The sequence below is a fragment of the Schistocerca piceifrons genome, chromosome X, assembly GCF_021461385.2.
Source record: "Schistocerca piceifrons isolate TAMUIC-IGC-003096 chromosome X, iqSchPice1.1, whole genome shotgun sequence".
NCBI classification, from domain to species: domain Eukaryota; kingdom Metazoa; phylum Arthropoda; class Insecta; order Orthoptera; family Acrididae; genus Schistocerca; species Schistocerca piceifrons.
In genome coordinates this window covers 726286253-726304130 of record NC_060149.1, presented here as the reverse complement: position 1 = coordinate 726304130, position 17878 = coordinate 726286253, and the positions used below count along the sequence as shown (strand labels likewise).

Sequence of the window (17878 nt, the reverse complement as noted above, 5' to 3'; positions counted from 1 at the left end):
TGAAATTCCGTGGAAAGATGTCACCCCAACGAAAAACATTTTTGTTTAAATTATTGTAACCCCAACTTGCTTGTCATATGTATTCCGTCTTCCCCTATTTCGCGATAACATAAAACGAACTGCCCTCCTTTGAACTTTATCGAAGTTCTTCGTCAATTGTATGTTGTAACGATCCCATACAGCTCAGCAATACTCCAGAATTGGAACGACAATGAAGTGTAGGTAGGCTATTTAATAGATCTATTGCATCTTCTGCCGGCCCGCGGTGGTCTAGCGGTTCTAGGCGCTCAGTCCGGAACCGCGCGACTGCTACGGTCGCAGGTTCGAATCCTGCCTCGGGCATGGATGTGTGTGATGTCCTTAGGTTAGTTAGGTTTAAGTAGTTCTAAGTTCTAGGGGACTAATGACCACAGATGTTAAGTCCCATAGTGCTCAGAGCCATTTATTGCATCTTCTAAACATTCTGCCAATAAAACGCAGACTTTGCTTCGCCTTCCCCATAACATTTTCAGTGAGATGGTTCCAATGTAAGTTGTTCGTAAGTGTAATCCCTAAATATTTACATGAATCGCCAAAGTTTAAATTTGTGTAACTGAAATTTAAGGTAATTTTTTTAGTACGCTTGTGGAGGACATAGCACTTTCATTGTTGAGGGTCAATTATCACTTTTCACTCGACGCAAACATCTAGTCTAAATCATTGTGTAATTTATTTAATCTTCTGATATCGTTTACTAGAGGATGAAGGACATAACCAATAGCAACCCCGCTAGAGGGCTGCTTAGGTTGTCACTAACATCGTTTATATAGAGTGTGGACAACAGAGGACCTATAACACTTCTATGTGGAACCATAGAAATCTTTTCGGTTTCAGAAAATGATTTCCCGTCAGTTACTATGAACTACGGCCTTTTTTACAGAAAATCAGGAGTCTAATCGAATAGTGAGGACGATGCTGCATATGCCCTCAATTTGTTTGATAGCCTGTTGTGAAGAACGATGTCAAAAACCTTTTGGAAATATAGAAATATGAAGTCACCTTGAGAAACTTCGTCGACAGCACTTATTACTTTGTGTGAATACAGCACCAGTTGTGTTTCAAAAGAATGATACCCTGAATCTGTACTGGTTATGCATCACCAACTCCTACATCTACATGATTAAAACATCAGTACATCATTAGGTTATTTCACGGTGTTGAGAAACAATGTTTGTTCTAAAATCCTATTACAAAGCCATGTCAATGATACGGGCTACAGTTCAGCGAATTACTTCTATTTCCGTACTTCAGTATTGTTGTGACTTGCGCCACTTTCCACTCTTTCGCTACGGATCATTTATCTAGCGACTGGCTGTGTATGATTGCTAAAAATTGAGCTATTTCATCAGCATACACCGAAATAAAACCTACACCAGTATAGTCCGGACTAGAAGCCTTGTCTTATTATTCTCTTTGATGTCCTCCCTCGCGGAGCAACTATCAATCCAGAAGCGTATTGTGCTACCCTAAGGAAATTAAAGAAACGACTTCAGCGTGTTCGTCGCCAAAAAATGTAAACGAACTTCTTTCTCCAGACAACGCAAGGCGTCACATAAGTCTGCCTACCAGGCAGGAGCTCACAAAACTTCATTGGACTGTTCTTCCTCAACCACTCTACAGCCTTGATCTCTCACCTTCCATCTGTTTAGCCCAATGAGGGGTGCACTCCGCGGGAAGCAGTACGTAGATGAAGTGGAAGTTACTGATGCAGAAAGACGTTGGCTCCGACGTCGAGCAGTAGAGTGGTACCATGCGGTCATACAAGTCCACCCAGAAAGGTGACGTAAAGCCGTCGCATTGATCGGAGATTATGTTGAAAAATAGGATTTTGTAGCCAAAAGAGTGGGGAATAATATGATGCACTGGATTCCTGAATAAAACCAACCTGGTTTCAGAAAAAAATGTGTTGCATTACTTACTGTACACCCCTCGTATATCATTGGCCATGCCTTCACGAGCGCTGTGTATCCAAGGCAGCAGCTGTCTCTAATTCAGCTTCTCTACCATAGTCCTATAGGTTGACTTCATTCTGCTGCTAAGGTATCAAGTGACGCTCCTGTTCCTGTGAGTATCCGTCAGGGATCTGTCCTTTTTCCCCTTCTCTTCATTATAGTAATGGACACTGTCACCAGAGACATTCAGAACTTAGCACCTAGTACACTGCTATATGCTGATGGTGATCTATTGGCTGCTGAAGAGTCCAAGCATGGAAGAACCGGCTTGAACATTCCAGACCACATCTCAACATAAGGAAGACTGAGTACTTGTCAACAGATGCAAATAATACGGACACCATCAAGATCGACGTTATAGGACTGCGAAAGGCTGGCCGCTGGGGTCGAGAGATTATAGGCGCTTCAGTCCCGAACCGCGCCGCTGCTACGGTCGCAGGTTCGAATCCTGCCTTGGGCATGGATGTGTGTGATGTCCTTAGGTTAGTTAGGTTTAAGTAGTTCAATGTTTAGGGGACTGATGACCTCAGATGTTAAGTCCCACAGTGCTTAGAGCCATTTGAACCATTTTGACTGCGAAAGACAAATATCTTCAGGTGCCTTGACTCAAAAATCACTGCCGCCGGCTCACCCGTTCCAGAAATCAGAAACCGGGTTAGGAATAAATAGCACACGATGACCAGTGTGCTTTGAGATTAGATCCTGGACCGATCTAAGTCGAAAATATACCGTTCTGCAACCCGCCAAGTTACAATGTGCGGTGCAGAATGTTAGTCCGTAACAAGAAAAGCAGAGCAACGACTTGTAATTGGAACCAAAATGCTTCGGTGGGGTTCTGGCCTGACACTTCATGATCATGTGACCAATGATGAAATTCACAGGTGGTACGGAGTAGCGGCTGTCGTTGAAAAGATGGTATGGACACGTACTTTAAACAGATCAAGAAACGTTAGAAAAACATGGGTTTTCGTTACAAGTTGATGGTAAATGACCTATTGGGATCCGAGGTGACCTTCGATAGGTCGTCCATGTAGACCTCAAGATAGCGGCTCTCCACCCAGACCGAGCACAAAATCGCTCCAAGTCGAGTTAGACACTCAAAGAGCAGACCCCACAACAAGGCGGGACAAATACTGTGGAAGGAGGAGAAGAAGAAGATAATGATGAAGAACGTGTAGTTCCTGTGAATACTCTCCCATGGAATGTTTGAAGATGTGGGCCTTCATGTCCTGTTCTACGTCAGTCAAACTTCTATGTTCACTCACTTTGGCAAAAAATAATTCTCAGATTTTAATGTAATTTGCTTGCATTTGTATACCCTCGAATACGTAGCTTGTTGTCACATAAAAGTGTATTTGCCGGCTCCCGAGCACATAGTGTTTGTGGAAGGAGACTACATAGGCACAAAGGCGGCCATACGTTCTTTACGAGTGCATCGGTGGTAAAACAGGGATGAGGCAGGAAGTGCAGCCTGGTGCGTTACAGGGCGAGACATGTAAGACAGGTCACCTCAAATATACCCAGAACGAGAGAAGTACAGGGCGTAACAGAATGATGTTATAAATAGTTGGGAGATCCTGAACGTTTTAATATAAGGAACCTATAACCAGAAATGTGAAATAAAGTTTCTGTAGCCACCACTAGGCTCTTGAAAGTTACCAGGTGAAATTATCAGTCAGTAGTTGGGTTGGAAGTCTTGGAAATCATTTTATTGGTCTACACTACTTACCATATCGTTTCATTGATGTGTGGTTTTTGAACTTTCTGGGTAATGCCTCGCCTGAACTTCTGGAGGACGTTCCCTTGCAACTGCACGCTAGTTTTTGGTTTCAGCACGACAGTGGTTCAGCACACTTCGATTGTCAGACCAGGGCATATCTAACAGACAGCTTCAGGCAGAGAGTAATTGGAAGGGGAAGCCCAGTCCCTTGTCCTACGTGCTCCCCTGATCTCACCCTATTGACTCTACCCTCTGGAGCTACGTAAGGTCTCTTGTGCACTCAACAGCAGTAGGAACACTAGCTAAGTTGATTGAGCGCATCTTTACTACATTTTATACCATCAGAGGGGCGCATGGATTCTTGCAGAGAATCAGGCAAAACATTGTTCATCGTTGCACGTTATGCAATGAAGTTGGTGGTCGACACACTGAACATTTACTCTGAACTAGTGAAGCCACTGGTTCTATTATTCTATTTGATTGTACTCTACATTTTTGTCAGTAAAATCGTTCCAAATTACGTATTCTGGTGTTTCATTTAGCCTACAGAGTCCATAGAAACTGCATAGTGAGCCGGCCGAAGTGGCCGTGCGGTTAAAGGCGCTGCAGTCTGGAACCGCAAGACCGCTACGGTCGCAGGTTCGAATCCTGCCTCGGGCATGGATGTTTGTGATGTCCTTAGGTTAGTTAGGTTTAACTAGTTCTAAGTTCTAGGGGACTAATGACCTCGGCAGTTGAGTCCCATAGTGCTCAGAGCCATTTTGAACTGCATAGTGCTATAGAACCGTTACCGAGGCATGGTTTTTGTTAAGTTATAGAGGACAATATGACCAATTTTCTTATGTTCCCAAGTAATTTTTAACATTTATAGCTGCTGAATTACGACACCGACATTGTTTTCTTTTGCTGTGTTACTGGAAAGAGTTTTCGAAGAGGACTCCAACGACATAACATGTGTGGAACCTCATCAAATAACAAGATAACAACATCGTAAAGCTTTGTCCCGTCGTCATCAGAAGAGGTCCTACAAAAGTGTTCTTAATGTATGCAAAAAAGTGACTTAGGTGTGGTTCGTATATTTACCTGTGCACACGGAGCCCATGAGTATGCGTCTGCGGTTGTAGCGACCAGTTAACTTACTCGTGAAGCTACTGACATTTCCACAATGTATACCACAATCGAAAAAGTTGGTATGGTATTTGTTTATAGCAAATGTCGTCAGACTGTTAGAGCAGCTGTGCGGTTGTATGCCGAAAAATATTCCGTTTGTGCCAAACTATCACGAATTATCTTTGCAAACATTATAAAAATTTCCGATCAATCGTAACTGTGAAAAATAAGATAAACCAAAGAAAAGAAGAGCAACTGATGAGAGAAATGCAGCTAACACTGTACCAGTGGTGACACACACTCTGCAAGTCACTATAAGGCAGCTTGAGTGGGTGTATAGGATCAGTCAAAGGAATGCTCTGCAAATAACACGTTCCAATGCGTTTCATCCTTTCCAACTTTCGCTCCGTTAGCCACTTCATGGCAGTAACCTTAAAAATCTGTTACAGTTGTTCGAACAGTGTCTCCGGAAACTGCTGCAGTTATTGCCAAACACCCCACTGGACATAACTCAATCCATGTGGTACTGACGTGGCGGATATCATGGAAAGTTGGAAATTTGTGGTAAGTTCTATGGACCAAACTGCTGATGTCATCGGTCTCTAAGCTTAAACACTACTTAATGTAGCTTAAACTAACTTAGGCTAAGGACAACACACGCAGCCATGCCCGCGGGAGGACTCGAACCTCCGACGGGGGGAGCCGCGCGAACCGTGACAAGGCGCCTCGGACAGGATATAATGTCTCTTCCGCACAGATAATTAATAATTACAGTCCTCGACAGAACATTTGGTGAACTATTATCTGTCGCGCAAATTAATACAAGAGGACTAAAAAGGAATGCCGACGGCTCTTGAAGATTGATATGTCGTATATCACCGGCCTGTGCTGCACTCAAGTCCAGATGAAATTCAACGTGCAGAACTGTCTCTCCGGATTCGCTTTATAACATGTATTAAAACAGGAGGATAACATTTTAAGCACTTGATATGACAGTGATAATAATAAACACACGAACAGTAACTGCGATATAAGTCTGCCTACATTTGGTACAATTGGTGAGACTTCTTCTTCTGATGGTAGGACAGTGGTATATGGTGTTGTTATGTTGTTACCATTTGATAAAGTTCCACGCACGTTATGTCATTGTAGTCCTCTTCCAAGGCTCTTTCCAAACCCACAGAAAAAAGATATATACAGGGTTATTACAAATGATTGAAGTGATTTCACAGCTCTACAATAACTTTATTATTTGAGATATTTTCACAATGCTTTGCACACACATACAAAAACTCAAAAAGTTTTTTTAGGCGTTCACAAATGTTCGATATGTGCCCCTTTAGTGATTCGGCAGACATCAAGCCTATAATCAAGTTCCTCCCACACTCGGCGCAGCATGTCCCCATCAATGAGTTCGAAACCATCGTTGATGCGAGCTCGCAGTACTGGCACGTTTCTTGGTAGAGGAGGTTTAAACACTGAATCTTTCACATAACCCCACAGAAAGAAATCGCATGGGGTTAAGTCGGGGGAGCGTGGAGGCCATGACATGAATTGCTGATCATGATCTCCACCACGACCGATCCATCGGTTTTCCAATCTCCTGTTTAAGAAATGCGGAACATCAGGATGGAAGTGCGGTGTAGCACCATCCTGTTGAAAGATGAAGTCGGTGCTGTCGGTCTCCACTTGTGGCACGAGCCAATTTTCCAGCATGTCCAGATACACGTGTTCAACCGTTTCTTCGCTCACTGCAGGCCGACCCGTTGATTTCCGCTTACAGAGGCATCCAGAAGCTTTAAACTGCGCATAAAATCGCCGAATGGAGTTAGCAGTTCGTGGATCTTTGTTGAACTTCGTCCTGAAATGTCGTTGCACTGTTAGTACTGACTGATGTGAGTGCATTTCAAGCACGACATACGCTTTCTCGGATCCTGTCGCCATTTTGTCTCACTGCGCTCTCGAGCGCTCTGGCGGCAGAAACCTGAAGTGCGGCTTCAGCCGAACAAAACTTTATGAGTTTTTCTACGTATCTGTAGTGTGTCGTGACCGTACGTCAATGAATGGAGCTACAGTGAATTTATGAAATCGCTTCAATCATTTGTAGTAGCCCTGTAGTTTCATTAAAAAACAAAGCGGTGTTTTCATTTGGCAGCTTATAACCGTTAAAATTATATCTGTGCATCAGAAAATTTGTCACACTGTCCGTTTTAGCTCGATATCACAATATATCTACTCATTCTGTGTATATCTGAGTGTCCTGCCTTACCTACCTTACTCTGTATACCATTGGACGTCATTCGTAAAGTCATTTATCTATCGACTCTTTAAGAAAAAAATATTGGGTAGTCCGCAGCTCGTGGTCTTGTGGTAGCGTTCTCGCTTCCCCTGCGCAGGGTCCCGGGTTCGATTCCTGGCGGGGACAGGGATTTAGCTGCCTCGAGATGACTGGGTGTCGTTGTGTCGTCTTCATCATCATCATTCATCCCCATTGCGGTCAGAGGAAGGCAATGGCAAACCACCTTCGCTAGGACCTTGCCTAGTCGGCGGTGCGGGACTCCCGCATCGTCCCCTACGTTCCTGGGAGTATGGGACTTCATCATCATCATATCTAATGCACACATAAGATGGTATATGTATATCATCTCCTTCCGCAGATCACGATGGAGAGCCTTAGTTATAAATGTGAAACCTGAAGAGCAGATCTGTCTGAAATACATATGGCGTGGCAGTGGTTGGAAACGCCAATAGAGACAGTCTGACATCTGCAGAAAGGTAACACACTAATAAGTTTATTTAAAACATCCACACTTAAAACTGAGATATACATAACTTCGAAATGCTGTAGGTTCATTCGGGGTACTGAGTTATATATAAAGAGAGTAATGTTCTCGATAGAAACAAATAGACCTGAACGCAGATACAGCCATATAACTTACTGGTAACTAATAATGCTTAGTAGCATCGTACTATGTTACTATAATTTCCTCACTGGAGTCTTACGTGCTGAGGTTGATAACTATAGATTCACTAAGTTTGGGACGAAGCTCTCAGTGTGACTGCTTAAAAAGAGATGCCAGCCAATCAGATTCGCAGGCCGTGAGTTAATGTGAATTCCGCATCTTCTCTGGTGTCGTGTACGAGTAGCGCCACCCACCCTCCTCCTCCTCTCCCCACCTCCCTCCACCCACCCACGCACACACACTATTTTGAAGACAGTGACGCACTGGTGGGAGGTTTAAAAGAGCCATCTCCCGCATACCTGCGAGCGCCCGTGGCGCTCCGGGTGCGGTCGACGAGGATGCCATTGATACCACATCACTACCAAATACATGAATTTTACGAAAATCTGATTCATAACTTGTCCACGACGTACCATATTGTTGTAGACGAAATCGAGACGAACAAACTGATACAGGAGACTCAGCGTCTAACAGCCTCAAAATGGTCAACAAAAGCCGCCTAAGCTACAGCGCATGCGTGCCAGCCACCTTCTAGCTGAATCGTAACTGAATATTAAGAACCCCTTCTCGCTGCACACAAAGTGTAAACCTGACGCTTGTGTCAATTTATATCAGAATACTGTGATTTTAATACCATAAAATTGACAATTACATCGTTTTGTTGTTCTTTTTAGTGTGAAACTACTGTGATTGAAGGGTTAAGATTAGATCGTATTACACTGACTAAAGAAAAATACAAGCACCAAGAAGGAATTGTGGGACATTAAAGAGAGTTGTTAGGCGTATTTCTGCATCTGAAAGATGACCAGTATTCAAATTATCGCGCCAGTCGCGTAAGAGTGGGCCGGCCGTTGTGGACAAGCGGTTCTAGGCGCTTCAATCCGGAACCGCGCGACTGCTACGGTCGCATGTTCGAATCCTGCCTCGCGCATGGATGTGTGCGATGTCCTTAGGTTAGTTAGGTTTAAGTAGTTCTAAGTTCTAGGGGACTGATGACCTCAGGTGGTCAGTCGCATAGTGCTCAGAGCCATTTGAACCATAAGAGTGGCGCTAGTAGCGCACTTATGAGGATACAAATCAGGTTTGCTCTAAATACGAACTGAAACGGTCGAGAGCGTTGGTTACTTTTGAGATTGGACGTAGTGAGTTGATGTTAGTCGAGAGCGCTTTTAAGAAGACGAAGACACCATCATAAACGGGTCACAGAGGTTGAACGGGGCCCGTTTAATAGGGCTACGAGAAGCTAGATGTTCCTTCCGCGATTATTGCAGAAAGACTTCGCAAGAATGTAACCACTGTACATGACTGCTGGCAGCGGTGGTAAGTGGAAGGAACGATCAACGACAAGACCGGGCTCCGGGCTGCCAAGTGGCGCTATCGAGAGGGAAGACCGTCGTGTTGGGTTAAGTCGGTGGCGCATCGTACTGTGTCTGTAGCAGCAATATGAGCAGCCGTTGGCACCAGAATGACACAAAGAACGTTACAAATCGGTTAGTTCAAGGATCGCTCCGAGCCAGACGCCCTGTAGTGTGTACTCCACTGACCCCAAACCAACGCCGTTTGCGACTTCAGTGGTATTGAGCAGGCGATCTTCGGAGGGCATGATGGAGATCTGTTTTGTTTTCTGATGAAAGTTGGTTCTGCCTCTGTGCCAGTGATGGCCGTGTGTTGGTTACAAGGAGGGCTGTGAGCGCCTGCACCCCATGCCTGCAGCGTAGACATAATGGACTTACACCTGGAGTCATGGTCTGGGGTGCAATTTCGTATGACAGTAGAAGCACTCTCGTGGCTACCCCACCCACCCCGACCGGAAATTTGTACGTCAGTCCGGTGATTCGACCTGTTGTGTTGCCATTCATGAACAGTATTCCACGGGGTGTTTTCCAACAGGATAACGCTCGCCCACATATCGCTTTTGTAAACCAACGTGCTCTACAGAGTGTCTTCATGTTGCCTTGGCCTGCTCGATTACCAGATCTGTGTCCAATCGAGCACGTATGGAACATTAATGGACGACAACCACAGCACCAGTTATGATCGTACCAGCATTTCACATTTGCCCTGGCTTATCTCGTGCTTGCATTAACCTCTACAATCGCAATGTTAATCGTTGAAATACATTACCGAGACAAATGTATTCCAGAAACTTCATTACTCTACATCAATTATTTCTTGGCAATGGGATTTTTTTTCGTCAGTTTTCGCATAAGATGCAACAAAAGATTTTTTCTTTCATTACACTCACGAGAAAGCTTAATTTAATGTCAACGAAATAGTCGACCAAGCCGGTGGCATAAGAGAGCGAGAGGATATTGAAAATCTTGTTTAATGCGAATGTGCTATAGCTCAGGTGGACTTTGTAGGCCAATTTCAGTTTACATGCCAGCTTGATAGACCACATGTGTCCCATATCAAATGGTTCGTCTCGACTTCCCCTATACCACCGCGGTACATTATAAATGGTTATCGTTTTCATACTCTTAGAACTATAGTAATTAAAGTGTTTAGTAAGTGATTCAGTGAATGATTTTACATAAATGGTGAAACGTTCCCTTAGAAAAATTATACATGACTGTGTTTAAACTGACACACAATATTTTTAGCGCAACGTAATCTGACTTTCAAAAATCCCTACAAAAGAATGGCCCTGACTAACATTAACCTATACCTTTCACAAATCACTTACCTCACAAAATCTTCGTTACTCGAACTACTGCAGTACAGCGAGAGCCACTACTACCAGCTAAATAAAAGATTCAAACTACTGAAGGCAGTAACTGCTGATAGGCATAGTTAGCAAATGAAAGATTTTGATAGAGAACAAACAATGTATTTACCTTACTAGCGTTCAAAAATGATAATATATATAGCAGTTCATGACATCTATTCTTACAAATGTACTGTTTCTGATGGACACACGTCCAGATCATCCGCTCTCAAAAATCCGCCATCTCACTTCCCCACATCCACCACTGCTGGCGGCTCACCTCCAACTGCGCAACGCTACGCGCTGTTAACATCCAGCTGCCCAACACTACAATGGCAGACAACAATGCAAACTAGCCACAGACTGCACACAGCACAGCCAGTGATTTTCATACAGAGCGCTACCTGGCGGTGGCGTTACCAATATAAGAAGCTAAACAGCCTACTTACAATGGTGACAAGTGGTTCAACAAGAGGTGTTACAAAACAGTCTGCCCTCTGTCACTGCCCCAATGTCCAGTGCCGATGATCATGTGCACATTTCAGTCGTAGTTGCCGATGTCGTGGTGTTAACATTCGCAAATGTATGGGTCGTCAGCTACGGAGGCCCATCGTTGGGAGTGTTCGGTGCACTGTGCGTTCAGACGTATTTCTACTCTGCCCATCATTGAAGTCTGATGTTAGTTCCGTCACAGTTCGCCGCCTGTCCTGTTTTACCAGTCTGCCCAGCCTACGACGTCCGACATCTGGACGTGGTTTCACCTTGGTTTCGCCACGTGTTGAAGATACTCACCACAGCACTCCTCGAACACCCGACAAGTCCTGCAGTTTCCGAGATGCTCGTACCGAGCTTCTGGGACATCACAATCTGCCCTCGGTCAAACTCATATAGATCGCGCGTCTTTCCCATTCTACACAAGGACAGCACGCTCACTGATACTAAATGCATCGTGTACGTGTCTGACTAGCAGGCATTCCTCGCAGGTGACGTTGCTATCGCCTAGATGGTTTATATCAATAGTAGGTCGGTGGTCGTAATGTTCTGGATGATCAGTGTATGTACTAGTAACATACACACATCATTCGGTTCTACGAAGAAATTCATCAGTCGAGTAGAAGGAGGTGGACACCAAAAAATCCTTCAGGCCCCTCTTAAATTGAACTTTATTAGAAGTTAAACTGTTTATAGCTGGTGACAAAGTATTGGAAATTTGTGTTCCGAATAATGGGCGTCTTCCTGGACCAAAGTAAATGACTTTAAATCTTTGTCAAGATATTCTTATTTCTAGTATCGATTCCATGAACTAAGTCGTTGGTTTGAAAAAGAGATATGTTTTAATGGCAGATATAATTAGGGAATAAATATACTGGGAAGCAGAAGTTCATATCCCTAGTTCCCTAAACAGGTCTCTGCAGGATGTTCTTAAGTTCTCACCACAAATAATCCTTATTACACGTTTTTGGACCCGGAAAAATGTAACTTGTCTTGATGAGTTACCCCAAAAAAATTAGTGTGACATTGTGGAATTAAAGTAAGCACAATATGCCAGCTTTTTTAAATTTTTGTGTCCCATATATCTGATAACATTCGCATAGCTTAAGCGTTTCTGTGGTATACTCCTACCAGTTGAATCCTTTATCAAGCTATAATTCCAAGAACAGCACATTGTCAACTTCTCCTATCCGTTGGTCGTCATATTTTAGGCATATACTGATGGGAAACGTCCTACCAGCTCTGAACTGAACGTAGTGTGATTTCTCAAAGTTTAGTGATAAACAATTGGCCACGAACCGTTTATTAATGTCCATGAAAATACCGTTAACTGGTATTTCTAAGAGTATACGTGATTTGCTATTTAATGCAATGCTTGTATCATTTGCAAACAAAATAAACTTGGCATCCGATAACATCAGGGATCAAAGGTCACTGATATACACAAAAAAGTAAGGGTCCTTGTAAACGTGAAATGATGTTACTATAATAACCGGTGTAGCCGCTAGAATGTTGAATGCAAGCATGCAAATCTGTATGCAGTGCGTTACACGGGTGCTGGATGTCAGATTGTGCGATGGAGTTCCACGCCTCTCGCATTTGGTCGGTCAACAGGAACGGTAAGTGCTGTTTGTGGATGACACTGGAGTTGTTGTCCGATGATGTCCGATGAGTGCTCGATTGGAGGCAGATCTAGTGCTCGAGCAAGCCAAGGCAACTTTAGAGCATGTTGGGTTACAACAGCAGTATGTGGGCAAGCGATATCCTGCTGGAAAATACTCCCTGGAATGCTGTTCATGAATGGCAGCACAAGTCTAGCCACCAGACTGAAGTACAAATTTGCAGTCAGAATGCGTGAGATAACCATGAAACTGTTCCAGCTGTCATACGAAATCGCACCCCAGACCATAACTCCAGGTGTAAGTCCAGTGTGTCTAGCACGCAGACAGGTTGGTTACAGGGCCTTAACTGACCTCCTTCTAACCAACACATGGCTATCACTGGCAGAGGCAAAACCATCTTTCAACAGAAAACAGCACAGACCTCCACTCTGCCCTCCAATGAACTCTCGCTTGACACCATAGAAGTCGCAAATGGCTGCAGTTTGGGGTCAGTGGAATGCACACTACACGGGACGTCTGTCCTTGAATTAAACGATTTGTAACAGTTTATTGTTTCCATGTGGTGCCAACTGCTCCTCACATTGCTGCTGAAGATGCAGTGCGAAGCGCCAGAGCCTTACGCCGAACACGATGGTCTTCCATCTCGGTAGTGCCACGTGGCGTTCGAAGCACGGTCTTCTTGAGACTGTACATTCCCGTGACCACCGCTGCCAGCAATCGTGTTCAGTGGCTACATTCCTGCCAAGTCTTTCTTCAATATCGCATAAAGAACATCCAGCTTGTCCTATTATATGACCTCGTTCAAACTCAGTGAGGTGTTGATAATGGCTTCTTTTTCGCCTTAAAGGCATTCTTGACTAACATCAACTACCCACGCCCAGTCTCAAAGACAGCTAACGCTCACAACCGATAAAGTGTGTATTTAAAGGAAACCTGATTTTTGGTCGTGCGGTAGCGTTCTCGCTTCCCACGCCCGGGTTCCTGGGTTCGATTCCCGGCGGAGTCAGGGATTTTCTCTGCCTCGTGATGACTGGGTATTGTGTGATGTCCTTAGGTAAGTTAGGTTCAAGTAGTTCTAAGTTCTAGGGGACTGATGACCATAGATGTTAAGTCCCATAGTGCTCAGAGCCATTTCAACCATTTTTTGAAACCTGATTTTCATCCTTATATTGGCTCTAGTGACACCATTCTTATGCGACTGGCGCGAAATCTTTCAGATGTAGAAACACGCCTACCAGCTTTCGTTTATGTCGCACAACTACTTCTTGGTGCTGTGATTTTTTTTCGTCAGTATATATCCATATTCTTGCTCTGACTTAATGTTAACCAAGATGTTTTGGACGTATGTTTGTTCCACTCTAAATATTTGTGTAATTTTGAAAAACGAAGCGATTAATTTACGTTCCACGTTTCACGAATACCACAAGGTGCGACGGTGGTTAAGGCATTGGTCTCGAATTAGGGAAGAGCACGATCCAGATTCCTATCTATCTACTTTTATTTATGTTTTCCTAAGCAAATGTTAGGACGCTAGTTTAAATAAAGGGGACAGACGGCCGTGGTCATATTTATCCAAATGAACATCCGTGTAATGACACAGATGTCAAGGGAACATTAGAAGTTCATTCCTTGCACTGCCATACTCAAAAATGTTGCATCATCAGATGTAAAGAAATGATTTCATCCAAAAGGGACAGCGTTACGTTATTTTCGGTTTGTTCGCGATACAGAACAAAGCCTAGGCCACGGAAAGCGACGTGCGAATTTTCGCGGGCGGTCACTTTTCAGTGACTGAATCACAAAGCGTACATTATCGTGGACTTGTTCCATTTGTAGCTCTGAAAAAATTAAATGAAAATCTGTTCAGTAACATATCAAGATACAATAGGCATCTTATGATTCCTCGGAAACTAAAATAGTTCGAATCATTTTCTAGTCACGACTTAAACGAGAATGAAACAAGTTCCGAAATCGCAGCGCACAAACCTTATTTTCTACGTTTAACATCAAATGATTTGCGAGGATGGCTTGCAACGATTGCGCTGGCTTCATAGGAAACCAATTACGGCTTGTGGTACGTGTTTAGCGCAACAAAGTGGCCATTACTTTTTATGGTAGCTGATATCGCCCCCCATATCAATTGATTTAACGGCACTAGTGCTGCGCATTTGCTAAAGGTAACTTCTATCTTTATCGTCGGCCTTCTAAACAAAAGACACATTGTTTACTATATGCATAAACGCGTTGAATACTGGATCTACAACTTGTATGGTATTTCGAATTGTAGCAGTTAGCTTTCGTTAGCCGGACCTGAGAGCAATGGAAGAATGAGAGGGGAAAGCGATGTCACTATCTGCCAGGATCATGTTCGGCGTTCGCGTTTTATTCTTATGTGGGTCACAGGAAGTCTTCTATGTTAAGATTACACAAAGCTCTACTTCAACAACAGTGAGTGAGCAAGAACTAGTGCATGTAAGGCAGGGTCTACATGTATTGATAAACGTTTCTGTCAAGTTTTCGATAAAATTTGTTTCGTCAGCCAAATTAGTCCGATATAAACAGCAAAATCAGGAAGTGTTACGTTATGTTTCAACTAATATAAAACAATAGCATCAGCTCAAGATAAGAAGCAAACAATGTTTGTGTACCATTATGTCTGTTTCTAGACCCCTTCCACGAAAATCTCGCGGCTGGCAAGAGAATGCTTAGGAAATCGGTTCATAGTTGTTTTTTTACTTAATTTTCACACTGTTTATTTCTATCGTTTTTTAGAGCTACGCTGCGCTTGTGATCACAAAGTTAACATAAAAAAAATGGTTCAAGTGGCTCTGAGCACTAGGGGACTTAACATCTGAGGGCATCAGTCCCCTAGAACTTAGAACTACTTAAACCTTACTAACCTAAGGACATCACATACATCCATGCCTGAGGCAGGATTCGAACCTGCGACCGTAGCAGTCGCGCGGTTCTGGACTGAAGCGGCTAGAACCGCTCGGCCACCGAGGCCAGCAGTTAACGTGTATTGCTGACATCAGCTTGTAGTTAATTCCAGTCTCAGGTGATACAAGTATGCTTTTTTAGATGCATACGCAGAAAATAGATCGGCAAATAAATGAGCTTTGGCGTCCGAAGTTACTAACACGATCAGGGCAATAGGAACACAGAACTGGTAGAAAAAAATGAACCTGGCGTTAGCCGCAGTACACATGAACAAGAAGTAATTCAGTCTTAATTTTGCCGTCAACTCACTCTATATGTAGATAGCAAGACATTGGTTTAAAACACCTAGAAGGACGCATCCACAGAATCCTTGATGCCAGCTGCCCCAATGTTACCAGTTACCCATAAATTTGCTGCGTTCCGCTTCTGATAACCTGTATGCTCTCAGTCCTTACGTCTATAATTAATTTAGACTACTAACACAATAGCTTTAAACAGCAGGTACCAAAACATTGTAACAGATAGCGTGCTTCAAAGGAAACTAAGTAAACAAGGACATACTCTGGTTTACCATGCAATAGAATCCCAAATACTGGCCAAGAAAATATTCATGCTGTTACATACTGGTGTTGTAATCTCCAACAGTTTATTGAACATAACTTCTTCTACAATACAATTGCTGGCTGTACAATAGATGTAGACGTCCGTCGATCTAGCCGGAGATGTGGTTCCTCGCGGTCGGCTGGTACTTCGATCGGCGGTGCAGTACAGGGGCTTCGGTGATATCTTCTCGGAGACTCTGCTATAGCGGTTGCCATTAGCAGCGACGACTAGTCTGCCTTCGACCGGCCGGGCCTATATAGTGAGCTGGAGCCAATAGAAACCCGGCGTAGGAATCCGTGGCCGGATATGTCGAGGCGACCTCTGCAAGGAAAGGTTCCTATTAATCGACTGGAATCTTCGGCGTGTTTACCTGATGTCTTCGCCTGTTTGGCTGTTGGTTTGTTTCCCTCATAGCATGGCTGTTATGCGGTGCTGCCTGCCATTTAGGGGAACCCGATGGCAGACGGTACACACCGCCCTTCCCGCGGGGGGGGGGGGGGGGGGGGGGGGCGTGGAGAGGAGGGCGACGTCGTCCCTCTCGGCCTTGGCGGCCTCGTGAAGGAGGCGGTGAACACTCGCCCCACAGAGTAGTGCGCGGCGTGGCGGAGCTGCCTCGCGGAAGAGGCGGGGGAGCCGGCTGCGACGGCGCCAGGGGCATAGGTTCATCGACGTCCGCGGGATGCTGCCCGGAAAGGGGACCGTGCGGGCGTCGCTGGCTAGGCGGCGACATCGGCGGCGGCGGTGCCAAGGGCATGGGGGCATCGTCAACGATGGCGGATGGTGCAGTCGGGCCGGCGGAGCAGCCGGTGGAGCCTGCAGCCGCTGTGGAGACGACGACTGTTGCTGCTGGACGGGGTCTGGCGCCCCTGCACGCCGACCAGGGGTGGAAGGGAGCACATCCGGGCGGCCGGAAGAAGGCAGCGGAGCGGCTTGCTGAAAAGAAGAGGCGGTCGGAAAACCCTGATACCGGCGCCGGAGTTGGTTGCGGTGCTGGCAGACCACCGCGTCGGCGATGTGGATGTCAAAGAGCTGACGGCCTCGCGGCCGGACGATCACTCCGTGGATCCATCCGGCTCTCGGGCCGGAACCTCGAGCCCAGATAAGGGATCCCGGAACAAAGGGAGCCTGTGCAGTCAGAACCCGTTGTTTGTGTCCAGGCCGGAGGATGTGCAAAAGGATAGGAGGTTGCCGGCCATGCAATATTCCGCCGGACTATGGGAGCCGATGGGCGTCGACCGATAGGAACTGAGGAATAACGTCAGCGAGTCGTCCAAAGTGTGGACGGTGGCATATTTTGTCATTTGGACCTTAAATGTCCGGACGAGGCGTTCGGCCTCGCTGTTCGATTGCGGGTGAAAGGGCGGAGTGAGGACCTGTTGGATGCCGTTGGCAGCACAAAACGTCGCGAATTCCTGGCTCCGGAATTGAAGGTAACAATTGTTCGCGGCAACCCTTCCAAGGAAAAAACTTTCTGGAGAGCAGTGCGGGTTGCTTTCGAAGTGGTGCTAGTACAACGGATAATGAACGGAAAATGTGAAAGGGCATCGGTGACGAGAAGCCATTGGTAGCCGAGGAAGGGGCCGGCGAAGTCCCAATGAATGCAATCCCAGGAACCCGCCAGCTTAGGCCAAGAGAGGAAGGTTTGAGAGGGCTGGGACAGCTGTTGGGCACACGTGGAGCAATTCTGAACCATGTGAGTGACGTCCCTGGTAAGTCCGAACCAAAAGACG

The 17878-nt window shown here is 45.1% G+C and overlaps 1 protein-coding gene across 1 annotated transcript in view; it reads left to right on the top strand.

The window, feature by feature from the left end:
* Positions 1–17251, top strand: part of LOC124722677 — a 38727-nt gene extending 21476 nt beyond the window's left edge. Inside the window, exon 2 of the mRNA XM_047247820.1 lies at positions 16735–17251. Coding sequence (XP_047103776.1) covers positions 16735–17251 — 517 coding nt within the window. The remainder of the gene's footprint in view (positions 1–16734) is intronic.
* Positions 17252–17878: the final 627 nt, after the last annotated feature.